The sequence below is a fragment of the Papio anubis genome, chromosome 18 (genome assembly GCF_008728515.1).
Source record: "Papio anubis isolate 15944 chromosome 18, Panubis1.0, whole genome shotgun sequence".
NCBI lineage: Eukaryota > Metazoa > Chordata > Mammalia > Primates > Cercopithecidae > Papio > Papio anubis.
Window position 1 is genome coordinate 69683 of NC_044993.1, and position 27732 is coordinate 97414.

Below are 27732 nucleotides of genomic sequence, written 5' to 3' on the forward strand. Positions count from 1 at the left end.
CTCGGGAGGTGGAGGCAGGAGAACAGCTTAAGCCCAGAGATGTTCAACAAGCCTGTGTGACACCACCACAGGTCGTTCTCCCAACCGATCAGGACATGTTACTTCGCCTCACACCGTATTACATTCAACCCCACTGGATGGCAAAAGCTCCTTCCTAAGCCTGCAAATGACTTCTATGTCAACAAACCAATTTCTCTTACTTTGTCCCCAATTCACCACACACACACCAGGCGAAAGGACATATATTTAATGAGACAGTGACAGCAGCATTGTTACAACTGGGCATCCCTCAGGCCAGCTTGGTCCCGTGCTGTGGGACCACCCATGGTGTGGGTGCTGGCGGTGCAAACTGGGTCCTTGCTGGGCTTTTCCTGCTGTGCTACAGACTCAGACAAAGATCCATACATGATTCTGTTTACAGACTGTGTCACCCAGAAGGGGCAGGTGGGGGAGATGCTGGGTGGCAGGTAAAAATAAAAGGGGCCCAACCCTTTGTCCAGCAAATGCCAGTATAATTTTTCTATGGACACAGTGATTTGTAACTTGAATAATGTGAAGTTGATTACACAGATTTCGGAATGGCTAATATCCATATGACAGAAGTGTGATGCATTCATGAGACGTGTGCAGACTTCGGGGTGTTGGGAAACAGCATTTGGCCTTTAACCCCCTCCTCAGCCCCAAAGAGGAAGGGGAAGCAGGACAGGAACACACACTGTTGATCCAACCTCACATCACACTCTCTAAAGGACTCCAACATGTTCCCTGCTCACCTTGCCACCTGAGGTAGGTCAGTACCCCGCCCCCATTTTCCAGATGGGGAAACCGAGGCAGAGCAGACAGTAAGAACCTCGCCTAAAGCCACCACAGTGGGGAGAGGACACCATCCCCTTCCTGATGGCGAAGGGCAAAGAGGAGACCCTACCGTGTCTCCCGCTCCTGGAATGAGCCAGTGAGCTGGGTGGCCTTTCTGCTGGCTGAGGTGTCTCCTCTTGGGCTTCCTGGTCAAAGGGGACAAATATCCAAGCAGTGACATTCTCTGCCCTCTGCCCACCATGTGTGCCAACCATGTGCACCAACAGCCAAGTGCAGTCCAGGGTGTGGGGGAAAAGGACAGACAGGAGCACCCCCACTTCCCACGGTAGAAGGCTGGGAAGCCATGTCCTGACATGTCCTCTCCTGAGGCCCCTCGTGGACCGCAGGATCTGTAAAGTGCAAACACCAAAGCCAAGTGTCCCCTCACCCAGAGCTGTAGGTTTCCTCTGCTGTCCAGGGGCCTCTGTCCTGTGGAGTGAGGGACCTCCCACACGCCCCTGCCCTGATCTTCCTGAATGGGCTGTCGAGCAAATACTCTCAGCTCTTGACCTCAGGCGCCCAAACAAAAGGCCACTGGCTGGTCGTTCCCGAGCTATCTAGAGCCCTCCACAGGCAGCAGGACCGAGTTCCTCAGGCAAATCTGGTTCCAAGAAATGCCACCGGACCCCTGAAGGATCCCATCGCCTAACTGAAACCTCCCACAGCACACAGTCCCTGCTCCACACGTGGAGTCCAGGACACCCTCCTCAGGCTGGGGCCACAGCCTCCTAGCTTGGAGCACCAGGAAAGGGGCTGGGCCAAGGCAGGAGCGCCCAGCAGGGAAAAGCTCCACGGCCCCCTTCCCTGCTGCTGTACAGAAACAACAGGTAACCCCACTGGACTGACCACCCAGTGAGGCCTCTGAATCTCAGGCCAGGGTAGAGGCAGGTCAACAGGTGACAACTGTGAACAGCCCCAGCTGGGGACAACCAGAAGTCAGGCGACGAGTGGCTGAAAGGGATGGAGCCTCCAGGCAGAGCCGAAACCCCACTGCAGGTGAGACTCAGCCCTCGGCTGGGTGTGTGCAGCCACATCCTCAGGTGTTACTCAACTCTCCTCTGAAGCTCTCTCGGAGTCTTGGCCTGATGAGTTTCCAGGGTGGCCAGGACGGGAGCTGTGGAATCTCTAGGGCCCAGATGCCCTGGTCCAGGGGTGTGGAGGGTTCTGTGCCATGGGGGAGGTGAGATGTCCCCCCAACTCCCTGCCCATTGGGGGAAGGATGGGGGCCACGCAAGGACCCCTCACAGCAGCACACCCAGGTGCGGCCGCCCCGAGTCCCAGCAAGCACCTGGGAGACAACGGTCCCTGACACTGCCCACCCAGCAGGGGTGGAGGGGTCCAGGGGCCACACCCCAGGGGTCTCCAGAGCAGGACGAACAACTTGACGTTGGCAGGGTGGGTCCCGGCGGGCCAGGCAGGGTGCCCAGCACGCTTCCTCAGTGCTAGGCCTCCACATCGGGACCTGGCTCCTGGAAGAGCGACTGCTTCCTCAGGCTGAGTCGGGCACACTTGGGGCACGTGGTGGAGTTGTCGTAGTAGCAGTCCCTGGGGGCAGAAACAGGTTGGGGCTCTCTGCACAGGAAACTCCAGCACTGAACCCCCAAGCATCCTAGATCAGCTCCTGTCATCCCCTCTACAGCCACTACCAAAGGGCAGAATCGGGGTCTGCACCCAGATGCAAATGACTGTATGGCCGTGTGAAGAGCGCTTCCCGGCGTGCAGATGTGGACCTCCAGGGGGTCCTCACGTTCCCTGCTATCCCCCGACCACACAGGTCCCAGTTCACACAGCTGAGGGGCTGAGCCAGGTGACCGCGCCAGACTGAGCCCTTCCTCACGATTCCCACCTGTTCCTATCCCAGCGTGCCTGGCACCTCCCCTGGCTCCCAAACTGTGTATCAGGGAACCCTGGGGCACTGCAGCCTAGTTCAAACTTTTAAACAGAACACAGCAGTAATTAACATCTGTCAGACACTGAGCAAACGACTAGCTCAAGTGAGTCAGTCTCAACCTTAGTTTCTGCCACAGTCCCATCTGTGTGACCATAGCTCTGCAGAGCTGGGATTTCAGCAGTTGCTATGAAAAGTAGCAAATTCCAGGCAAAAATCAGGGGACAGAAACTGCTGGGGAGTGTTCCATCTGATTCCAGGTCTGGAAGATGTGTGGGGCCCAATAGGTGCACTCGTATCATGAGTAAGTAATCACACTTACTAAAGAATGAAATTAAAATGTTTTTCTTCTAATTTGTGTATACTATTTTTCCAAAGAGCCACTAAATCTTTAGGATATAAATACTTATAAAGTTGTTTGAACATAAATATTTTTCCCTGTTGGTCTAGTGGCTAGGAAAAAAAACGAGAGAGCATAAGTACTTAATAAATCAAAGTGTTAGGAATTTCTTCTTTTTTTGAGACGTAGTCTCGCTCTGTCGCCCAGGCTGGAGTGCAGTGGCCAGATCTCAGCTCACTGCAAGCCCCACCTCCCGGGTTTACGCCATTCTCCTGCCTCAGCCTCCCCAGTAGCTGGGATCAGGTTCACCGCTGGCTAGTTCTTTGATGAGTTCCGGATCTTCTGACTCGATTCGCTCGCCTTCCTCAGTGTTGATTACAGGCGTACACCGCTACCTCGCCAGGAATTTCCTTTTGGCTTAGAAACACTTTGAAAAAATTACTGAGGCCGGGCGCGGTGGCTCACGCCTGTAATCCCAGCACTTTGGGAGGCCGAGGCAGGTGGATCACGAGGTCAGGAGATCGAGACCATCCTGGCTGGGCCATGGTGAAACCTGCCTCTACTACAAATACAAAAATTAGCCGGGTGTGGTGGTGGGCACCTGTAGTCCCAGCTACTTGGGAGGCTGAGGCAGGAGAATGGCGTGAACCCGGAGGCGGCTTGCAGTGAGCTGGAGAGGGCACTACTGCACTGGCCAGCAGACTGGTGATAGTGGAGCCGGAGACCCCAAAAAAAAAAAAAAAAAAAAAAAAAAAAAAAGAAAAAATTACTGAGACATGAAAAGGTGACAGGAACTGTAAGTTTGGGGAATCTCTAGCCTATCCTAACCCTGAAAGAGTGACTTCAATCCTAGTGAAGAAAGGGAGCAGCTGGGATGCTGTGAACACATCCAAGACCAAGCTGGAGTTTCAGGGGCTGGTCCGGGATGGCCCTGGGAAGGGGCAGCCCCCTCATCCCCCAGGTGCTGCTCCTAAGGGAACTTCTCATTTAGTCATAGACATCAGGGTCTGACTTCGTATCTCAGGGTCAGCAAAGGCCCTGTGAGTCAGAGTCTTTACGTCTCCCCTCTCTTGGGGTAGCAGTGCCAGCTCCCACAGCATCATCCTACCGGAGGCCAAGGGGCAGCTCCCCAGAGGACGGGGCAGAGCCCCAGCCCCTGAGTGCAGGGCGCAGGCCACACCCACCTGTGGAAGACGGCAGAGCAGTCAGTGCATACAGACGTGTGGCTGTCGAACGGGAACAGCACGTCGCCCTCTCTGCAGAGCTCACACACGAAGCCCTTGGCCTGGCACCGCTGGGGGGAACAGTGTGGGGTTGGGGCACAGGCATGTCAGTGCCAGCTCCTCTGGGCACTCCGAGGCCAGGGACACACCGGGCTGGGCTGCTTCTCCTGCCAATCCCCCCTCAGGGCTGGGGTTGGAGAAAAGCAGCCCTCGGGCAGAGGCCCACCTCGCAGTCCAGCTTGATGTGCTTGGCGAAGAGCGTGTGGATCTCGGTGAGCGAGCAGCCCAGACGGCCGGCATGCACGTCCAGGAGGTCCTGGACAGAGTACATCTCGTCGTTCTCCACAAAATGCTGCCGATCCTGGAGCTGCCAAGTCCCAGCAGCTGTGACCCCTGCACTGGGGAGGGCCTCTCCCACTGCCCACCCATGGTCGCTCCAGCGGTCAGGGCCCGGGTGTCCACAGAGAAATGAGCTACAGAAGGGTCTGGGCCCCAGGAGTAGAATCCAGGAGCCCCAGGAAGCCAACAGGGGAAGATGGACCTGGGCCACATTTCCTGACCCGTGTAGCCGCCGCCCTCCACTCCCCAATGCAGCCCCTCCCAGCCACACTGCACCCCCGTGTTCCCCACCCCTCCTTCTCTGTCTTGTCACACAGCTCACCCCGCCAACACACAACTTATTTTTCTTGTCTTCCCTACTTGAAAGGCACTCTCTAAGGGCAAGCTTTCCTGCCTGTTTCGTTCACTGTTCCAGAATCTAGAACATCTGTATCTGTTGAATAAATAATTAGATGAACCCTGAAATTGTTTTTGTGGTCAACTGGCCTGAGGAGGGCTGGGCTGGACCCACCCCTATGGAGATTCACATAAAGGATACAGGGTTTCCCGAACTGAACTAATGGGATAACTCTTTTGTGGGCTGAACGCCTGTTTGCTTTGTTCCTTGGGACCCGGGAGACCCTCTGCTAAAGGCACTCCTCCATGCACAAGCTGTCTGGAAAAGACTTGAGCCGGAGGAGCCTCACTGCCCTGGCTGCGCTTTCCATCGGGGGCCAGTCCTGCTGGCAGTCTGACCTGCAGCAACAGGCGAGCCTCCATGGCCTCCCTGCATGTGATGAAGTACGGCTTCATGAGCAGGATGTCCTGGCGCAGCTTCTGCAAACAAGGCGGGAGCAGGCAGGCCTCCTCAGCCAGGACACAGGGCTGCCCCAGTGTGGGCCTCACAGGGAGCCCTGCTCACAGACGTCTCGCCTCGCACCCGGGTGGGCCGAGATCTGAGTGCTTCACCAAAGCCCAAAATCACAGCTCCCGGACTGGGCAGGACCATGAGGCTCGCTTACCGTGGCCCAGAAAACCCTCCGTTCCCTCTGCCCTCACCCAGCCCCACAGGCAGACAACTGTCTGGGAGCCAGCAGCCTCAGGACCAAGCCAAACTTCCAGAGAAATCCCAGTGGCCTCCCCAGCCCTGGCCTTGGCAACTCAACTTGCTGCCACAGTCTCCTCCTGGGTAAAACGGGACCTGACTCCTTTCACCACCTCGCGTGAGACGCCGTCACGTCCTGCCGGGACTGCAGCTCCCGTCTGCCCTCGGCTCCCGCCCTACCTCCTCCCTCACTGCTGGCTAAGAGAGTGGCCCCAGCCATGCACAGCCATGGAGCACATGGAAGTGGCTGCCCTGCAGTGAGATTCAGCAGAGGACACATGCTAGAGCCAAAGACGTGGCACAAAAAGAAAAAGAATGTAACGATCTCAAAAATGTACATTGATTTCATGTTGAAATAATATTTTGGATATATTGGGCTAAATAAAATACACTATTAAAATTAACTTCACTTATTTCTTTTTACTTTTTTTTGAGACACAGTTTCACTCTTGTTGCCCAGGATAGAGTGCAGTGGCACGATCTCAGCTCACAACAACCTCCGCCTCCCGGGTTAAAGTGATTCTCCTGCATCAGCCTCACGAGTAGCTGGGATACAGGCGTGCACCACCACACCTGGTTAATTTTGTATTTTTAGTAGAGATGGGGTTTCACCATGCTGGTCAGGCTGGTCTAGAACTCCTGACCTCAAGTGATCCACCCACCTCGGCCTCCCAAAGTGCTGGGATTACAGGCTTGAGCCACCGCGCCCGGCGCTTTTTACTTTTTTAATGTGGCTATTAGAAAATTTAATATTGGCCGGGCGCGGTGGCTCAAGCCTGTAATCCCAGCACTTTGGGAGGCCGAGACGGGCGGATCACAAGGTCAGGAGATCGAGGCCATCCTGGCTAACACGGTGAAACCCCGTCTCTACTAAAAAAAAAATACAAAAAACTAGCCGGGCGAGGTGGCGGCGCCTGTAGTCCCAGCTACTCGGGAGGCTGAGGCAGGAGAATGGCGTAAACCCGGGAGGCGGAGCTTGCAGTGAGCTGAGATCCGGCCACTGCACTCCAGCCTGGGCAGCAGAGCGAGACTCCGTCTCAAAAAAAAAAATAAAGAAAAAAAAAAAGAAAATTTAATATTGCGTTCTTGCCTGGCATCAGATCACTACTGGACACGGTTCCAGCATCTTCAACCAAAAGGGCAGCCACGGTGCCAGCTGACCCTAAGCAGGTGGCCTCCCTCCTCTGCTCAGAACCTCCCATGGCCCAGAGGAGAAGAGGGTACTGGCCCAGCCCTAGGGCCCATCTGACGCAGCGCCCCTGCCCCCCACTCCAGGGCTCCAGCCTCACGCGAATCTCCACCAGCTCCTCCACGTAGTTGAACAGCAGAGGGTTGATCTCCCGGAGCCTGAGCACGGGCCGAGACACCATCAGCGCCAGGTAGCGCATGCTGCAGCGAGACACCTGCGAGGCATGGCCGGGTGACACCTCTCACACCCACCCAGGGCCCGTGCAGCCAGCAGCACACACCCCGGGGTACACCGGCTCCACACCCCCATCCTCCTTCCTGCTCTCCCTCGCCAGTGGGATGCCCCCACCTTCCAACTCCCACCTTTCGAGGCTCAAAGTCCCAGTTGTGCACCACGCGTGCAGGGATGACAGCCAGGTCATTCCAGTGGCAGTGGCTGCAGTAGTACTGGCCGGTGTAGTCACACTGCCTGGCCTCACTGGGCACACCCCCTGCAGGGTCAGGGGGCCATGAGTGTCCCTGCCTCACCAAAGCCCCACTCAGCTTTCCAGCCTCATGGTCTGTCCTCCCATGGACCACAACCCTCAGGGAGAGAGCCACCAGGCCAAGGGTTCCCTCCTGACTCATCCTATCCTCAGCCACAAGATCTCAGGTGGTCCCAGCGTCTCACTGACCTGTTTTCCTATCAGTAAAATGGGATATAAACAGGGCCTCACTGTAGGACTGCGGCAGAGACTTCATGAATTAACACCAGCAACTCTCTAGAAAGAAGAGCTGACACGCATGTGCATGACAACTGTGTGACTTCTCCCCAGTCCCCGTCTAGGAGACTTTCTCTGCCGTGTGACTTCTCCCCGGTCCCCGTCTAGGAGACTTTGACACGGGAAGGCGGAGGCTGGGTCCCAGCCCTCCAGGTGCTCCTCAGTGATCTGGGCGAGTTACAGAATGCCTGGAACCTGTGTCTGCTTCAGTGAGAAATGAAAAAACGGCAGTAACAGACCCTTGTCACTTCCCAAGGATAACAAGCAGGGACTGCCCCAGGGCCTCACTCAGCTGTCTGACCTACGTGTCCTTACACACCTGTGCACCCAGCTCCCCTGCGAGGAACAGCTCCCTCACCCTCTTCTCTCCCTGCCACCACTCACGCAGAGAGATGGGTGCCCGGCACTCGGCACAGCGGTAATCCTGGCTGTCCAGCCCTGTCTCAGGACAGATGTTCAGCTCGTATTCCGCTTGGTGGCTGACTTTGGAGCTCACACAGGGTTTGGAGATGAGGTTCAAGCACTTGCTGTGACAGCGGTAATAACACCCTAGGGTGGAAGGACACACGGTTCTCAAAAGTGGGAAGGGTGCACCTGCAGCCCAGGCCACCCTCAGCTGGCCTGCCCCTCCCCATGGGTTCCATTCCGAGGCCCAGATCAATCTAAGACCTCCTGGCACCAAAGGAAGCCTTAGAACCTCAAAGATCCTCTTGTCCCTGGCCCGAGCCTTGCCCCAAAGGTGGCCCAGACCTTGTCCTCCAATTGTCTCACATGTCCAGTGCCAACCTGCCACTCCCAGCACCAGACCCAACCTGTCCAAACAGACAAACGAAACCCCGCCCTGCCTCCCAAGCCCTCAGCTTCCCATCTCCGTTTCAGCAGCTCCACCCTTAAATATCATGAGTTACCCTGATGGGTTTCTATCTCTGTTTTTTGTTTGTTTTGTTTTGTTTTGTACTTTTTAAGAGACAAGGTCTTGCTCTGTTGCCCAGGCTGGAGTTCAGTGGTGCGATCAGAGCTCACTGCAGCCTCGAACTCCAGGGCTGAAGTGATCCTCCCATCTTTGCATCTGAAAGCCCTAGGATTCCAGGTGAGAGCCACCGCACCCAGTCAGACCATTTTCTCATCTGTTACTTTCCGTTTCCAAACCTTCAGCTGGCACTGCACTTAGATACTCCTCACTCCCACCACCTGTCCCAACCCAATCAGAGTCATCCTCCTCTCCTCAGTCACCTCTCTCTTCAGTCCAAGCTCAATCAGCAGCCAGGGTAACCTATTAAAGCCCAAGTATGTCCAGTACCCACTTGTGGCCCCCACTGCACTTAAAGAAAAGCCCTGACCACCCCTGAGCTCACCTCCCCTGACACAGAGCTGCAGCCACACCTGGCTCTCTGCCTCTCCTCAAGGCACTGGACACATCGACCACAGAGTTGCCCCTCAGGCTTTGCACACACAGCTGCCCCCACCAGAACATTCCTCCCTAGATATTCTCTTGGCTTGTTCCCTGACCTTCAAGTTTTTGCTTAAAAGTCACATGATGCCGGGCGCGGTGGCTCATGCCTGTAATCCCAGCACTTTGGGAGGCCAAGGCGGGCGGATCACGAGGTCAGGAGATCGAGACCATCCTGACGAACATGGTGAAACCCCGTCTCTACTAAAAATACAAAAAATTAGCCAGGTGTGGTGGCGGGTGCCTGTAGTCCCAGCTACTCCGGAGGCTGAGGCAGGAGAATGGCATGAACCCGGGAGGCAGGGCTTGCAGTGAGCTGAGATCACACCACTGCACTCCAGCCTGGGCGACAGCGCGAGACTCCGTATAAAAAAAAAAAAAAAAGTCACATGATGCCTTTACATTCTGCACTAAAGTCACATTCGCTCTACCTTAACACGTGCTAGTTCCTTTCCCTTTTTCTTCACTGTACAAACTGACACACCATGTAATTCACTAGTTTAATTCTCATCCAGAACAGCACTCTCCGATGCAGGCAGTACAACTGAGGAAATGCATATTTAGTTAATTTAACTTTGGCCATGTTTGGCTAGTGACCACCACACTGGACAGCTCAGATCTGAACGTGAGCCCAGCAGAGTCTCTCATTCCTCACCCCTCATCTGGGTCTCGGCCCACCCGTGCAGGTGTACCAGGTCTGGATGAGCCCCCTCATCTGGGTCTCGGCCCACCTGTGCAGGTGTACCAGGTCTGGATGAGCCCCCAGATGATGGTGTTACACTTGTCACAGGTCTGCTTGACGCTCTTGCTCTTCTCCTTGTAGAAGCGGTGCTCAAGGAGCACTCGGATGTTTGGCTCATCCTCATTGGGGTCCTGCAGAGGGTGAGTCAGGGAGGGGTCACAGGTGAACTGGGCTGAAGTTCCTTTCCCTTCGTACAAGCCCCTCAGCTTATTTCTTCCAGGCACCATTTAGAGCAGAGATTGTGAGTTTCAGCACAATGCCACATCCCTTTTCTCCCTTTCACAGTAAACAATGATCAGCTGGACAAGCACCACCAAGGTCACATGCTACCTTTCCCAGCATCCCTTGCTACCTTTCCCAGCATCCCTTGCAGCGATGTGCTGTGTGGGATTGCGATGGGCCACGGGCATGTGAGCAGGTGCGACGTGGCCTCTCTGCCCCTCCCGCTTTCTGCCAGTTAGGTGCAGGGCAATGGAAAAGGAGGCCCTCTCCAACACCATTAGCTGCCATAGGGGCCCCAGACCACCCGTGGGATTTTTACGTGAGGAAACGAACACATCTTCTCTAAGCCACTATGTTTTGGGGTTTTTTTTGTTACCACCAATTTACCTGTTTCTTAATGAATATTCTACTTTCTGCATTCCCAGGGACTCATGAATCAGCACAGGGGACACAGGGTAGCCAGGCGAAAGCACACAGAGACCCAAGGACTGCATCAGGAACATCTGTGGCCTGGGACCCCCACCTTCTTTTGTTGTCACCTTCAAGACACCACCCGTCCTTGTCCAGGTCATGTGGCTCACTCAGGGAGGAACTCAGCTCACCCGCTTGCTTCAGTGGGTGGGCACACAGCCCAGAACTAGCCAATCAGCCACTGTCATTGGGTAAGGGGTGGGCACATGACCCAGAACTGGCCAATCAGTCACTGTCATCAGGTCAGGGGTGGGCCCAGGACTGGCCAATGAAAGTCAGGCCTGAGGTTCCTGCTATGACCACTGAGAAAAGGCAGCTGTCATCTGCACAGGAGGCTCGGCTGCTGGAAAGCAAGGTGTGGTTGCCGGGACCATCTCTGCCACCACACAGTTTTGGAAAGCCTACCTGAGGCTGGATCAGACACAGAAAGTCGAGTTGGGAGACAGCAAGATTCCTGACATTGGAGGACCTTCCAGTCACCAAGAAAATACATTTTCTTTCTGGTTTAAGCTACTTAAGGTTGGGTTTCTGTTCCTTCCAACAGGAGGGTCTAGACTAACAGGGAAACCTCCCGCAGTGGGGTGAGGGCCCATCTTCCACCTTGCCTGTCTGGAGCCTTTCTACCCCAGCCCCTGTGGCCGAGAGGGAGACCACCACCTGAGAGGGATCCAGAGGCTGCAGGGTCCTCCTGGTTCCACAGTCCTGGCCTCGGCCCCAGGCTGCCCTACGGTGGGGCGGCTCCACACCCACCTTCAGCTCCTGGAGCTTCAGCCGGAGGTGGATGAGACGCACCACGGCATCCTTCTGCTTCTCAGACTGCTCGGGCAGCTCCAGAATCACCTGCTTGCACTCCTCGATCGCCTGCCGCAGCTGCTGGACGTCAGAGGCCAGGAACAGACCCTGCCCAGGTTGGGGGCGGGGGCAGTCAAATACCCACCCTGCAGGATCTCCCTGTTAAGGCCCATCTGCCGAGACAGGCCCAGAGCAGACCCTGACACCCCTCACCCAGAGAAGGAAACTGAAGCCAGAGGGCACTGAGGACTTGCTCAAGGACAGGAAAGGTGGCAGCACGGTCAAGGTCCACCTGGTGCTGCGCACTCCCAGCCCGACCTGTCTGCCCACGGGCCTCTGAAAATCTAATGTTTGAAAGATGCTTTTCAAAAGACAACTTCCTTCTCTGAGAAATCCAGACGCTTTTTTGTGACGTCACTTCACTTACTTCTGAAGAAACTTTTCCTCTCGGAGGAAAGCTAGGGAAATGACATTTGCTGTCGTGAAGGAGAGTAAGAGGCCTCCAGCTTAACTGCCAAGCACAGGCAGATGCCAAGAGCCAGTCCCAGCACTTCCGGCTGCTTTCGCCACATAATGACCAGAGGGCTCACGGCCCAGCAAGGCCCCTGACTCAGAACACTCTGGTGCTCCTGGGGAAGACGGGATCAGGTCTCAGAGCTGTGGGCCTGGATCCCGCCCTCAGCAGCCATCCTCCTCCTCCAGGCTGCTGGGCTCTGAGACCCAGGCAAAGGGGAGGTGGCACCCTCCCCTCCCCCTTGCAGCTCAGTCTGTGGCCTAAAGGAAGTGCTCAAAATGTTGTAATACATGAAACAAGCTGAGTGCAGTGGGTCACACCTATAATGCAAGCACTTTGGGAGGCGGAGGTGGGTGGGTCACTTGAGCTAAGGAGCCTGAGACCAGCCTGGGCAACAAAGCGAGACCCCGTGTCTGTAAACAAAATTGAAAATTATCTGAGCATTGTAGTGCACACCTGTAGTCCCAGCTAATCAGGAAGCTGAGGTGGGAGGATCACTCGAGCCCAGGAGGTCGAGGCTGCAGTAAGCCATGATCGCGCCACTGTAGTCCAGAGCAGGGGCAACAGAGAGAGACCTTATCTCAAGAAAAAGAAAAAAAAAAAAAAGATACGAAACACACATATGAAGTCTCTCTTTTTTTTTTGAGACAGAGTCTCGCTCTCTCGCCCAGGCTGGAGTGGTGCAGCTGCATGATCTTGGCTCACTGCAACCTCCGCCTCCTAGGTTCAAACAATTCTCCTGCCTCAGCCTCCTGAGTAGCTGGGATTACAGGCGCCTGCCACCAAGCCTGGCTAATTTTTTGTATTTTTAGTAGAGATGGAGTTTCACCATGTTAGCCAGGATGGTCTCGATCTCCTGACCTTGTGATCTGCCTGCCTCGGCCTCCCAAAGTGCTGGGATTACAGGCGTGAGCCACCTTGCCTGGCTCAAATCATTTCAAAGTTACATTTCAATGTTACCGTAATGTTTCTCTCAAAAGTTGGAGATGGTTTGCATAAAAATAAAAGGTTTGCAAACTTTTTTTTTTTTGAGACGGAGTCTCGTTCTGTTGCCCAGGCTGGAGTGCAGTGGTCCGATCTCGGCTCACTGCAAGCTCCGCCTCCCGGGTTCACGTCATTCTCTTGCCTCAGCCTCCTGAGCAGCTGGGACTACAGGCACCCGCCACCACACCGGGCTAATTTTTTCTTTTTTTTTTTTTTTTGAGACAGAGTCTCATTCTGTCACCCAGGCTGGAGTGCAGTGGCCAGATCTCAGCTCACTGCAAGCTCCGCCTCCCAGGTTCACGCCATTCTCCTGCCTCAGCCTCCCGAGTAGCTGGGACTACAGGCGTCCGCCACCTTGCCCGGCTAGTTTTTGTATTTTTTAGTAGAGACGGGGTTTCACCGTGTTAGCCAGGATGGTCTCAATCTCCTGACCTCGTGATCCGCCCGTCTCGGCCTCCCAAAGTGCTGGGATTATAGGATTGAGCCACTGCGCCCGGCCAATTTTATCTATTTTTTAGTAGAGACCGGGTTTCACCGTGTTAGCCACGATGGCGTCAATCTCCTGACCTCGTGATCCACCCGCCTTGGCCTCACAAAGTGCTGGGATTACAGGTGTGAGCCACCGCGCCCAGCCTCAAACTTTTTAAAAAAATCATTACAGCCTCCCCCTTTTCTTCTTCAACACAAGGCTTCCACGGAACAAAATACAGAACAAACAAGAGTGGCCCTGTAATACCTACTGGTCAGTAGGAGGAAGACAAGCAGCTTCCCCCTTACCTCCCACACCCTGACTCTCGGCAAGTCTACAGGACCTCAAGGACCCCAGAGGGAACCGACTCTCTGCACGTTTGCTACATGAAGACATGGAGCTCAGGGGATAGGAGAAGCCCCAGGTTCACGAACCCCAATCCCCGGCTGTCTCAACCTGCCTTCACTCAGGCTCTGAGGGTGGGGGTCCGTGGTGTCATGCAGGCCTCAGATTCAAAGCCAGGAGCCCTGGCTGAGGTGGGGGCTGCTGAGCCTGACAATGGAGTGAGGCTATACCCCAGCTCACAGGACGCCGTCCCACCATCTGGGAGGGAGTGACATGGAAACCCCGGCCCTTCCTGCCTTGGGGGCTGCCTCAGTCCCTCCCCCTTCCAGATCCGAAACCTTCCCTCCCCCCTTCCAGATCCGAAACCTTCCCTCTCCCCTTCCAGATCCGAAACCTTCCCTCCCCCCTTCCAGACCCGAAACCTTACCACAGGGCGGGAGAAATGGTCCTCAGACAGGCCGAGATCCATCACGCGTTCAGGGCAGCGGAACTCTGGCTCCCCGGGGGGCAGCTCAGGCAGGGCCTCTGGGGGAAGACGGGGACAGGTGTGGAGGGTCAGCTGCTACCTCCTGCCTCCCATCCCCTAGGGAGGAGCTGAGATAGCCAGGAGTGGGAAAGGGATTCAGGAAGCCGCACAGAAAGGAGGCCCTGTGGGAGCTGGGCACCACTCAGATCTGCACGCCATCCAGTTTGCTTTCAGAGGAGCCCATAGCCTTGTGCAGACGGGAAACAGACATTCGAAAGGAGGTGGAATGATACTCAGTGCCAAAAGGTCCTCGAGAGAGCATTATAGAAGCATCCCATTTCTAAGGCAGACACCTCATGGATGACCGTGGGGATGACAGAAGAACCACTGGATGGCTACATGGCAAAGTCCACGAACCCCAGTGTTGACTCCAGGCCGTCTCTGCAGCTGCCCCGCCCCGAGCACTCCCTGATGGCCTCATCTGCAGTTTCTTTTTTTTTTTTTTTTTTTTTGAGACGGAGTCTCGCTCTGTCGCCCAGGCTGGAGTGCAGTGGCCGGATCTCAGCTCACTGCAAGCTCCGCCTTCCGGGTTCACGCCATTCTCCTGCCTCAGCCTCCCGAGTAGCTGGGACTACAGGCGCCCGCCACCTCGCCCGGCTAGTTTTTTGTATTTTTTTAGTAGAGACAGGGTTTCACCGTGTTAGCCAGGATGGTCTCGATCTCCCGACCTCGTGATCCGCCCGTCTCGGCCTCCCAAAGTGCTGGGATTACAGGCTTGAGCCACCGCGCCCGGCCTCATCTGCAGTTTCTAAGGCTCATGCCACCTTCTGACGAGGGAACCCAGAGCATGTTCCCTCAGCTAACCTCTCCGTCACCAGGTCTCAGCGGACCTCACTCAGCAAGTGTTCCCTGGGCACCTACTGCGTGCTGGGCCCTAGGATACAGCGGGGACGGGTCAGGCACAAATCCTGCTCTCGGAGTGTGAATTCTAGTAGGGACACAGAAACAAACCACAGAACCACAGAACCACAGAACAGACGGGTAAAAGAAAAGAGCCAGCAGGTGCCGGCTCTGTGGGAAAGTCAGGGCTGCACAGGAGGCAGCAGGAAGACAGGGGGTCCACGTACACGGTCAGAGACCTGCCCAGCTCCCACCCTGACTCCCACCAGCACCCACCTTCAGGAGTGATGTCCGGGGCCTCCTCCCCAGGGCCCTGCTCATGCTGTCTTGGCCCAGACTGCTTGTTGAAGGGGTTGAGGTGCGCCTGCCGGAACCGGGCCAGCTTCTCATCATATTCCATAGCATCCCACCTGAGGGCCAGGCAGGGCCAGGATGAGTCCCCAGGTACCAGGCTCACCACGGACCATCCCCTTTCCCCAACCACACTGGGGTGTCTGGGGTGAGGCTGGCCTCTTTCATTTCCCTAAAGTGGGTAGTCCTCACACCACAGCCTCAATCTTCAGCCTTTTCCGGAAATACCTCAGCTGCCTCCCGCCCAGGCCCCCACTGGTGGTGTCCCCTTGGAAAGAGCTCACGGTGACAATGAGGGTCCCACGAGGGCATGTGGCCCATCTTCCTTCCCAGCACAGGGTCCTCTGGCCCGACGTTGCAGAGCTCCAGCCCTAAAGCTAGCTATGGGATCCTCTCTAGGCCTCAGCCCCAGATACTCACTCAGCCCCACTCTAGCTTGCCATCCACCTGCTCCTGTGAGACAGACCTCCCAGAAATGGGTTCCTCCTTCCTGGGCCCCCAACAAAAAGTGCTTCCTTGTCAGAGCCTGAAACCACAGCCCCTGTCTCAGGACTCAGGGTTGGACACCTGGGGACAGTGCCAGGGCCCGTCCTCTCTGCCACATGTGGGTGAGCAGGGCCCACCTTCCCCATACCAGGAGTGGGGGATCTTAGGAGGGTTCCCTGCCAGCACACGGAAAAGCCCCTACAAATGCATCCAGGCTCTCTGGCCTGGGTTCTGATCCTGGGATGAGCAACATGAGCTGAACCAGGCCCACGGCTCTGTGCCTCAGGAGCCCAGGAAACAGGCAGGAAGGGCCTAGTTCTCCGCGTGGCAGAAGCCAAGAATCAAGAACGCTCTTTTCCCGCTCTGAGGCTCAGAAAACTGCAGAACTCACAGGGCTGATGGCTCCTGGCAGGGAGGAAGGCACTTTGGTTGGGGTGGGAGTAGAGGCAGTTTGCATGCAGCCCTCCCACATAACTTCCTGGGTCACATTCCTTAGCCTCCCTGCCTCCATTTCCCCATCCGTAATGGGCCATTGTGAGGGTGAAATGAGTTAACAGAGACTGAGCACAAAGAAGCTCGCTGTAAGGTCTGTTGATGTTATAGGAAGTCGGAGGTGTCTTTTTAAAGTTGTTCAGTAACCGCGTCAGTGTTAGTTATGCTTTCACTGCACCTGTTACAGCCTGAAATAATTCACAAATAGAATAAACAATCCTATGATTTATCCTCTGCCCCTTCTCCCAAAAGAAAGAGAGCTGAGCCCAGAGAGGACGGCCCTGCTCAGAGTCACACTGTGGCCTGGGGGAACTGGGATTTGAACTCATTGCCTCACTGGCAGTGGGATAAGGAGGCCACCCCAGCCCCACATGGCTACCCTGCAACTGGGCAAGACTCCACACCACCTATGGGACCTGTCCTGCCTGTTGTGCCTGTGGGGAAGGAGTGTGGGTTGGGCACCTGCACGCCAGCCCAAAAGGATCCAGCACCCATTGACAGGCTGCCCGTGGACCCAAACAGGGAGGCACCGGGAAGACACAAGGGGCGTGGGCCCCAGTCCCACCTCTTTCTCTTATTACCTGATGACTTTGGGTGGGTCACAGAGCCAGAGGCGGCTGCCCGATGCCAGCACCTCCCCAGTCTCCCAGGGAGCACCCAGGACACAGGAGAAATCAGGCCGTCCCAACATCACTCCTCCTTCTTCCTGAATGGGGAGCCTCATTTTTGTGTGTCACATAACTTCCCAGCCTCCCCAGCAGATACACTTGGTAAAGTGACTGACAGTTCTGACCCCCTGGGCTTGAGAAGATCAGGCAGATCTGAGCAGCTCTGGGCTCCTGGCTTCACTGACATACACAAGTCCTTACCCCTCCATCCACCCCAGGAAGTACGTGTTCCCCCTGATTTATAGGCAAGAAAATGGAGAACCAGAGACTAAATCAGGGCTATCTGAAAACAACAGTAATGGGCCAGGCGTGGTAGCTCACACCTATAATCCCAGCACTCTGGACGGCCAAGGCAGGAGGACGGCATTAGGCCAGGCCCAATGCAGTGAGGACCAATCTCTATTAAATTTTACATAAATATGGGCCGGGCGCAGCGGCTCACGCCTGTAATCCCAGCACTTTGGGAGGCCAAGGCAGGTGGATCACGAGGTCAGGAGATCAAGATCATCCTGGCCAACATGGTCTCTACTAAAATACAAAAAATTAGCCAGGCGTGGTGGCGGGCGCCTGTAGTCCCAGCTACTCGGGAGGCTGAGACAGGAGAATGGCGTGAACCCGGGAGGCGGAGGCTGCAGTGAGCCGAGATTGAGCCACCGCACTCCAGCCTGGGCAACAGAACGAGACTCCACCTCAAAAAAAAAAAAAAAAAAGATTCTGACTGATGATACCAATAGTCTCATGGTAACAAGACAGACACGCCCAACTTGAATCCCAGCTCTGCCAGCTCCTAGCTGCATGACCTTGGGTAAGTGGATAAACCCTTCTCTGCCTCCATTCTCTCATGTCTCAAATGGGGATTACAATAGTACCATACAGGGTTATTATCAAGATTAAAGTAGTTACTACTAAGTTCAGAGAACACTGGCCAGCACATAGTAAGCACCCAATAAATACTGATTATGACTTATCATTATTACTTTTTTTTTTTGAGACAGGGTGTTGCTCTGTCACCCAGGCAGGAGTGCAGTGGTGAGATCATAGCTCACTGCAGCCTCAAACTCCTGGGCTTAAGGGGTCCTCCCATATTAGCCTCCCAAGTAGCTGGAACTCCAGGTGTGTGCCACCATACTCAGCTAATGTTTTTTAACTTTTTGTAGAGACGGAGTCTCGCTCTGATGGCCAGGCTGGTCTGGAACACCTAACCTCAGGTGATCTGCCTGCCTCAGCCTCCCAAAGTGCTGGGATTATAGGTGGGAGCCACCATGCCTGACCTAGTACCATTACTTTTAAGAATCATGGCTGGGCGCGGCCGGGCGCAGTGGCTCAAGCCTGTAATCCCAGCACTTTGGGAGGCCGAGGCGGGCGGATCACAAGGTCAGGAGATTGAGACTATCCTGGCTAACATGGTGAAACCCAGTCTCTACTAAAAATACAAAAAAATTAGCCAGGCGTGGTGGTGGGCGCCTGTAGTCCCAGCTACTCGGGAAGCTAAGGTGGGAGAATGGCATGAACCAGGGAGGCAGAGCTGGCAGTGCGCCGAGATTGCGCCACTGCACTCCAGCCTGGGGGACAGAGCGAGACTCCGTCTCAAAAAAAAAAAAGAATCATGGCCGGGCGTAGTGGCTCTATTTGGGAGGCTGAGGCGGGTGGATCATTTGAGGTCAAGAGTTCAAAACCAGTCTGACCAACATGGTGAAACCCTGTCTCTACTAAAAATACAAACAAATTAGCTGGGCATGGTGGTGCACGCCTGTAACCCAGCTAATCAGGAAAGCCGAGGCAGGAGAATCGCTTGAACACAGGAGGTGGAGGTTGCTATGAGCTGAGATTGTGCCATTGCACTCCAGCCTGGGAAACACAGCAAAATTCCATCTCAAAATAAAATAAAAATAAAAATAAAAATAAATCAGCCCTGATTTAGACTCTGATTCTCCATTTTCTTGCCTATAAATCAGAGGGAACACCTACTTTCTGGGGTGGATGGAAGGGCTAAGGACTTGTGTATGATGTCAATGAAGCCAGGAGCCCAGAGCTGCTCAGAACAGACTGGCACTGTCATCACATATGGTGACCAGCCCAGGAAAAAGGGTGCAGGAGCTACGCCTGGGGCAGCCCCTGGAAACCTCCTGGTGTTTAAAACACGGCCAGAGGAGCGTCAAAGCAGGCACGCTGGCACGGACACCTCTGCTCTGCCCAGCAGCTGTACTCTAGGCTACGAGCTCTCCTCTGGGCTGTGAAAAAAAGGCATCTTTTATTTGCCTATTTACTGAGAGTCAGTGCCAGCCCCAGGCCTGGCGCATGGGCAGGGGATGAATGAGGGGAGGCCTTTGGCCTCACAGCCTTAGCATCTCCCCACACGCTGACCTGGGGATGCTGGCCACAGTGGCCGACTCTGAGCAGAATGCTCTTCCCACCAGGCTCACCCACCAGTTCTGCACCCAGATGTCGGACTTGGCCTCAGAAAGGAGCAGGCAGGAAGTGGGAGAATGAAAGCAGAGGTCTGGCCACCCCTGGCCCATCCTCTAGAGCCCATTGCTCTAAGGTCTGGCCACCCCGGCCCCTCCTCTAGAGCCCATTGCTCTCATCCGGGAGGACGCCACAACTTAGCAATGAAAGGAAACAGAAGAACAGCCGGCGGGGCTCCGGGGCACAGGGGGACCCTGGGCTGAAGCTCAGGACACTCGGGACGCATGGAGCTGGCCTCCCGCGCCCTGCCCGCGGTGTGACCACCAGGAAGTGGTGTCACCACTGCAGCTGCCACCCCCAGAACCTGAGAAGTCACCGCGGTGCGCGGAGTCAACAGCGCCCTGTCTGCCCATACCTGGATCGCCTGCCAGGGCCCAGGGGCTCTCAGGGACAGGACGGTCATTCCTCTAGGGCTGCTCGCCACGGAAGCCTGGCCGTGGGTTCGCCACCTGCTGCAGGGAGAAGCCGCCCCAGGACTGTGCCTCCCCCACCTACCACGCCCGCAGGAGCTCGCTCGGGGTACCCTGGTGTCCCGGGCTCCTCGCGGGGCAGGTCTGTCCCACCCCCCATTCCACAGATGGGGAAACTGAGGCTCGGAGCAGCCCAGGAAGGGGGCACAGGCACGCGGGTCCCCTGGGCCGCCCGGGTGCCCCGCACGCAGCTGGTGTGGACGCCGGAGCAGCGGCGGGGTCCCCGGGGCGGGGCGGCCGAGCTCTCGAGGCCCCGCGCCGGGCGGGCCGCCCTCCCAGCCCGGCCCCGCCAGCCCCGCGCCGCTCACCTGACCGCCGCCGCGCCGCCCCGCATCTGCCCGGCCTCCCGGCTGCGCTGGATCCGCCCGGCCGCCCCGCTGCGCTGATCCCCGGCGCCCGCTGCTGCCGCCTCCGGCGCGGAGGTTCATGGCACGCGGGCCCGAGTCTGCCCCGGAGTCCCCCGGCCCGGCCGGGGCGCCTGTCCTGGGCTTCCTGTCACCACAAAAGGCCCGGCCGAAACCCAAGCCACAACGCGTTTACAAACAAAACAGGTGGCTTTTAGCTTTTTTTTTTTAACCGCAGTGGTTGAGGAGAAAAAAGGAACAGAGAACCCGCGTGTGCGGGCGGCTTGCGGGCTGCCACCTGCAGGCCCCGGCGGGGGCTTCACGGCTGGAGAGCGAGGGGCCCGGGGCGGCTCCACCCTCTTCACGGAGGACACGGCCACGCTGCGCTTCGGAGGCTGCTCCGTGGAGGCCGCTCCGTGGAGGCCGGGCGGCGGGACTGCGGGGGCAGCTGGTGTCCGCGGGCCCTGGCATCCTTCCTGCCGTCCGGTTGTTTATACACAGAGCAGGCCCGCTGCTCCCCGCCCCATGTCCCTACTCTTACACTTCTCAGGTGGCAGAGTCTTCACCTGCCCCCGCTTGTGCCCGCAGGGAGGAGCTGAGGACAGATGAAGGCCAGCACGTGGGCCTGGTGCCCTTGCCCTGAGCTCGCGGACTCAGTTTCCCCTCTATGCAGAAAGATGTGGTTTTGGCTGCCTCTGGGCTTGGCCCACTTTGTTCGGTGGGCATCATGGTGACAGTGCCAGTAACTGGGGGCCTCCCCAGTGGGAGCCACACACCATGTTGCCGAGACCAGCTGGGTCGGGGAGACCCTCCCCCAGCGGCGCTGGAGGAATTAAAGACACACACACAGAAATACAGAGCGTGGACTGGGGAATCGGGTCTCACAGCCTTCAGAGCTGAACACCTTGAACAGAGATTTACCCAGGTATTTTATTAACAGCAAGCCAGTGGTAAGCATTGTTTCCATAGATGAACTAAAAGTATTCCTTATGGGAAATAAAGGGATGGGTTTGGCTAGTTATCTGCAGCAGGAGCATGTCCTTAAGGCACAGATCGCTCATGTTGTTTGTGGTTTCAGAACGCCTTTAAGCAGTTTTCTGCCCTGGGTGTGCCAGGTGTTCCTTGCCCTCATTCCGGTAAACCCACAACCTTCCAGCGTGGGTGTTACAGCCATCATGAACATGTCACAGTGCTGCAGAGATTTTATTTATGGCCAGTTTATGGCCAGATTTTGGGGGCCCTGTTCCCAACACCATCTCATTTAACCCTGTGGAAGCCTGGGGGCGAGCAGTCACCTACAGGACAGGCAACTCCATCGGCCCCACCAAGGCCACATTGCTCAGAAGGGGCGGAGCGAGATTCCATCCCAGCTCAGGGTAGCTTCGGACCCTGTGCTCCTCCATGCACTCAGATCTGGAGGGAGACTGCCTTGAGCTGCCGCTCTGTCTGCTGCTTCAAGGTCCTCAGTCCTAGAGATTCCACGTCCACCTGGCCTCTCTCCCAGCTCCTCCTTCTAGAAAAGCCCTTCTCCATCTCAGCTCCCACCTGGGCCCCACAGTTCATCCTCAGCCTGACAGTCAGAGGGACCTTGGGAAGAAGTTAGCCCCCACCTTCACCTCCTGACTCCTCCCAACAGGCCAGGCCCACGCCCACCCCCACCCCCACCCCCACCTTCACCTCCTGGCTCCTCTCCCAACAGGCCAGGCCCACCCCCAGCGGGGCCCCTGCCTGGCTGAGCCTCTGTGGAGCACTCCTCCCCAGTAACCTGAACACCTCCTCCTTGCCTCTGCTCAGTGGTACTCAGTGATCTCTGGGTAGCAGGGACCTTCCCCTCACTCACTCATCATCTCCCTAATCACTCGTCACTGTCTGTTGTCTTCTGTTTTGCACATTTTTATTTATTATTTCTTACCCCCACCCCTCAACCACCAGAAGCTAAGAGCTGCAGGCAACATTTTGTTGCCTTTCTTTGCTGCTTCACGGCCAGTGCCTGGACACAGAGGGTGCCTCCTCACATAGACTAAGAAAGCAATGGGTCCCCGGTTGAGGCTGGCCCTGAGAGGAAGGAGGTTCCACCCAGCAGATGACCCACTGCCCAGATGCATGTTAGAACCAGTTGTTGATCTGAACCAGTGTGTACAAAAGCAATGGGAACTCTCCTCCAAGGACAGACAAAGATAAACCCACACTCTCCACGCAGTTTAAAGTCTACTTTCTTAATCAGAAGGTGTGGGCCGGGCGTGGTGGCTCATGCCTGTAATCCCAGCACTTTGGGAGGCCGAGGTAGCAGGATTGCTTGAGCCCAGGAATCTGAGGCTGCAGGGGCCCACTGCACTCCAGCTTGGGTGACAGAGCAAGAACCTGTCTCTAAAATTAAATAAGTAAACAAACAACATAGTGTGTCATGACCATCTCTATTTCTCTGTAGACATTCAACAACACTTTTAATCTTTACATTTTTATTTTGGGACAGGGTCTCGCTCTGTCACCCAGGCTGGAGTGCAGTGGCTCAGTCTCACCTCACTGCAACCTCCACCTCCCAGGCTTAAGTGGTTCTCCCACATCAGCCTCCCGAGTAGCCGGGATCGCAGGCAAGCGCCACCACCTGGCTAACTTTATTTGTATTTTTTGTAGAGACATTTGCCACATTGCCCAGGCTGATCTCGGAATCCTGGACCCAAGTGATCCGCCCACCTCAGCCTACCAGAGTGCTGGGATTGCAGGCGTGAGCTACCATGCCTGGCCCTATTTTATTCGTATTTTTGAAGAGACAAGGTCTCACTCTGCTTAAGCATAGCAGCATGAGCATAGCTCACTGCAGCCTCGAATGTCTGGGTTCAAGTGATCCTCCAGCCTTAGCATCCCAGAGTTCTGGGAGAATCTACAGTTACAGAGAATTTATATACTGGTTTAGAACATTTACTATTTTGTTTTGTTTTGTTTCAGATGGGGTTGCCCAGGCTGGTCTCCAACCCCTGAGCTCAAGAGATCTGCCCACCTCAGCCTCCCAAAATTCTAGGATTTCAGGCATGAGCCACCACAAATAAATTTATTGAGCACCAACTATATGCCATGCTCTGGTCAAAGCACTAGGACACTGTGGTGAGAAAACAGACAGGGTCCCATCACTCAAGGAACAAGACAATAAGCAAAGATGCAAATTAATCAGAGATGTGATAAGCACCAAGAAGGAAATAAATAGTTGGACGAGACAGTGACTGACATCAGGGAAGGAAGATGCTTGAGCCAAGACTCAGGGATCAGAAGGGAGAGAACCGCTGAAGAGTGGGAGGGGCATCCAGGTAGAAACGCAAGTGCAAAGCCCTCAAGGAACCGAAAGAGCCTCCTGTGAGTGAGGAACTGGAAGCAGGTCCATGTGGCTGGAGTTTAGCACAAGGTGAAGTGAGGGGAGAGGACCAGATATGGGAGGCTATGAGCTAATAGTAAACATATTGGCTTTGATTTGTGGTGAGATAGGAGCCGTTGGAAATTTCTCTCAGCCCTTTTTTTTTTTTTTTTTTGAAACAGGGTCTCACTCTGTCGCCCAGGCTGGAGTGCAGAGTCTCGCTCTTTTGCCAGGCTGGAGTGTAGTAGTGTGATCTCGACTCACTGCAACCTCCACCTCCTGGGTTCAAGCAATTCTTCTGCCTTAGCCTCCTGAGTAGCTAGGATTACAGGCGTGAGCCACCACGCCCAGCCCAATTTTTTTTTTTTTTTTTTGAGACGTAGTCTTGCTCTGTCACCCAGGCTGGAGTGCAGTGGCACGATCTCAGCTCACTGCAAGCTCCACCTACTCGGTTCCCGCCATTCTCCGGCCTCAGTCTCCTGAGTAGCTGGGACTGCAGGCACCCGCCGCCACACCCAGCTAATTTTTTGTATTTTTTTTTTTTTTTTTTTTTTTTTTTTTTTGGTTTTTTTTTGAGACGGAGTCTCGCGCTGTGTCACCCAGGCTGGAGTGCAGTGGCGCGATCTCGGCTCACTCCAAGCTCCGCCTCCCAGGTTCACGCCATTCTCCTGCCTCAGCCTCCCAGTAGCTGGGACTACAGGCGCCCGCCACCACGCCCGGCTAGTTTTTTGTATTTTTAGTAGAGACAGGGTTTCACCATATTAGCCAGGATGGTCTCGATCTCCTGACCTCGTGATCCGCCCGCCTCGGCCTCCCAAAGTGCTGGGATTACAGGCTTGAGCCACCGCGCCCGGCCAATTTTTTGTATTTTTAGTAGAGACAGGATTTCACTGTGTTAACCACGATGGTCTCGATCTCCTGACCTTGTGATCCGCCTGCCTCAGCCTCCCAAAGTGCTGGGATTACAGGCGTGAGCCACGGCACCTGGCCCTGGTCAATTGTTTTAATTTTCTTTTAGCCTCCACAAATAAATGAAAACGTGCAAAGCTTGTCTTTCTGTGCCTGGCTTATTTCACTTAACATAATGACTTCCAGTTCCATCCATGTTGTTGCAAATGACAGGATCTCATTCTTTTTTACGGCTGAATAGTACTCCATTGTGTAAAGTACCACATTTTCTTTATCCATTCATCTGTTGATGGAGGATAGGTTTACTATCTGCTTCCTTCTTGATGCTCATCACATCTCTGATCATGGTCATAGTTTCTCAAATGTATACATATGTCAAAATCTATCCAGTTCTACCCTTACACATGTGCAGTTTATTGTATGTTGATTATATCTCAACAAAGCTGTTAAGAGACCAAGTGTGGTAGCTCATGCCTGTAATCCCAGCACGTTGGGAGGCTGAAGCTGGTGGATCACCACGAGGTCAGGAGATCAAGACCATCCTGGTCAACATGGTGAAACCCCGTCTCTAATAAAAAAAAATACAAAAAATTAGCCGCGTGTGGTGGTGGGCACCTGTAGTCCCAGCTAGTCCGGAGGCTGAAGCAGGAGAATGGCGTGAACCCGGGAGGCAGAGCTGGCAGTGAGCCAAGATCACACCACTGCACTCCAGCTTGGGTGACAGAGAGAGACTCTGTCTCAAAAAAAAAAAATACTTATTTTGAGACACATCCATGTGGCAGCAGATGTCTGTGGTTTATCCCTCTCACTGCTGAGTATCCATGGGTGACCACACTGTCTATCCATTCACCTGTTGATGGCCATCTGGGCTGTTTCCAGTGTTTGCTATTATAAATAAAGCTACTATAAACGTGTGTGTGCATCACTGTGTGGAGATGTGCTTTCATTCTCCTGGGCAATATTTAGCAACAGAATGGCTTGGTCACGTGCAGTGATTTTACTTCTTAGGATGCATGAACTTTCTCCCGTGGCGGTTGTGCCTTTTCACGTTCCTGCTGGGAGGTGTGAGTGCTCCAGCGGTTCCTGTGTCCACACCAACAACTGGTGTGGTGGGTCTCTCCCCTGGAGGATACTGAGCAGAGAAGTGGTATAATTTTGTTTTCAAAAGATCCCTCTGGGCCGGGCACGGTGGTTCACGCCACACTTTGGGAGGCCGAAGTGGGCAGATCACGAGCTCAGGAGTTCAAGACCACTCTGGCCAGCATGGTGAAACCTCATCTCTACTAAAAATACAAAAATTAGCTAGATGTGGTGACGCGCACCCATAATCCCAGCTACTCAGGAGGCTGAGGCTGGAGAATCGCTTCAACACCGGAGGCAGAGGTTGTAGTGAGCTGAGATTGGGCCACTGCACTCCAGCCTGGGCGACAAGAGCAAGACTCCGTCTCAAAAAAAAAAAAAAGACACACTGGGATAGACAGGAAAGAACAAACTTAGATACACTGTCACATATCTTTTTAGTTGATTTCCGGGTCCTGAGACAAGATCAGTTCAGTTAAACAGCTATTTCCCATCACAGGAGGTGGTACTGCAGATGGGCTAGATTTAGGTATATAAGGAAGATGAACATATTTTTAATAAGAGGCATTTCTGTGAAAACAGAAGAAAAACAAAGTTTACTGTTGGACACAATCTATCCAGATGTTAGACTCAAAGCATCTTTAGATACAGAGGAGGAAGCCCCTGGCAGTCTGATACCATGTTTTCACCTGTGTTACAAAGAATAACTTCAACTTTCTGGGCCTCAGGAAAAAGTAGCAATTTCACTGAGTCCAGGTCAGAAAAACAAAAGACAAATTTGAAAGTATTAGTGTGGGGACTTGTAGCCCAGAAACAATTCAGGACTCAGATCACATTGCAGAAAACAAAAAAACCCTCAAAAACAATGAACAAGACTCTAACAACAGGTTTACTAGTATGGTTTTTCTGAAACATTTTTCTCTCTCCAGTCTCCATTTTTATTCAGGACAAATCATAGTAGAACAAATATTAGTCTTACTATGCTTGGCCAGATTATTTGCATAAAGTGCAGCAAGAATAATTATTTGCCATATAGGTTAGTTTTGAAGTTGGCTTTGCTGAAACTTTTTTCCAGAAGGAATCTCAGATTAGACGTTTTAAAACCTTCAACCCTGGCCGGGCGCGGTGGCTCAAGCCTGTAATCCCAGCACTTTGGGAGGCCGAGACGGGCGGATCACGAGGTCAGGCGATCGAGACCATCCTGGCTAACACGATGAAACCCCGTCTCTACTAAAAGATACAAAAAACTAGCCGGGCGTGGTGGCGGGCGCCTGTAGTCCCAGCTACTCCGGAGGCTGAGGCAGGAGAATGGCGTGAACCCGGGAGGCGGAGCTTGCAGTGAGCCGAGATCGGGCCACTGCAATCCAGCCTGGGCGACAGAGCGAGACTCCGTCTCAAAAAAACAAAACAAAACAAAACAAAACCTTCAACCCAGCCACGGATTTACCTGTGCTTGCCAATACTCTATGAATTGTGTGAATTTCTCTCCTCTAGGCCCAAAGATAACTTGGGTCTCTTGGAGCTGTCAGAAAGTGACATTCTTTACTTACCGCAGGTTAGGAATCCCATACAGAGATTATACAGACAAGGTACGAGGTCAGTATTCCCCAGCGGCTTTTATTGGCTAAGTCAACTTTGATTCCTTAAAGCAGTCCGTTGCTGGGCGCGGTGGCTCACGCCTGTAATCCCAGAACTTTGGGAGGCCGAGGCAGGTAGATCATGAGGTCAGGAGATCGAGACCATCCTGGCTAACATGGTGAAACCCCGCCTCTACTAAAAATACAAAAAAAAAAAAAAAAAAATTAGCTGGGCGTGGTGGTGAGCGCCTGTAGTTCCAGCTACTCTGGAGGCTGAGGCAGGAGAATCGCTTGAACCCAGGAGGTGGAGGTTGCAGTGAGCCAAGATCATGCCACTGCACTCCAGCCTGGCAATAGAGCAAGACTCAGTCTCAAAAACAAAACAAAACAAAACAAAACACAAAAGCAGTCTGTTTATATTTGAGCACATGCCATTCCAGTGAAAGTCCTGGTAAAATAACTAGTGTCTCCAATTGTGTCCATCACAAGATTCTTCTTGCACATGTGCAA

General features: G+C 54.5%; 1 protein-coding gene across 8 annotated transcripts; it reads right to left on the reverse strand.

The window, feature by feature from the left end:
• Nucleotides 1–231: 231 nt before the first annotated feature.
• Nucleotides 232–20588, reverse strand: DEF8 (differentially expressed in FDCP 8 homolog). Of its 8 annotated transcripts, none has more exons than XM_031657998.1 (14): nt 20275–20588; nt 19852–19948; nt 16944–17068; nt 15310–15443; nt 14095–14192; nt 11314–11463; nt 9860–10001; nt 8063–8227; nt 7281–7408; nt 7019–7132; nt 5381–5461; nt 4533–4622; nt 4268–4377; nt 232–2400 (listed from the first exon to the last, which is right to left on the reverse strand). In XM_031657998.1, exons 1-14 carry the CDS (start codon nt 20298–20300, stop codon nt 2298–2300), a joined length of 1563 nt encoding a protein of 520 aa, XP_031513858.1. In that variant the 5' UTR covers nt 20301–20588; the 3' UTR covers nt 232–2297. The 8 variants fall into 8 exon arrangements, with proteins under 8 accessions (XP_031513858.1, XP_021788018.2, XP_031513857.1 ...); XM_021932326.2 differs by having other exon boundaries at nt 4533–4673; nt 20275–20586; XM_031657997.1 differs by having other exon boundaries at nt 4533–4673; nt 19852–19945; nt 20275–20294.
• Between the last annotated feature and the right edge of the window lie 7144 nt (nt 20589–27732).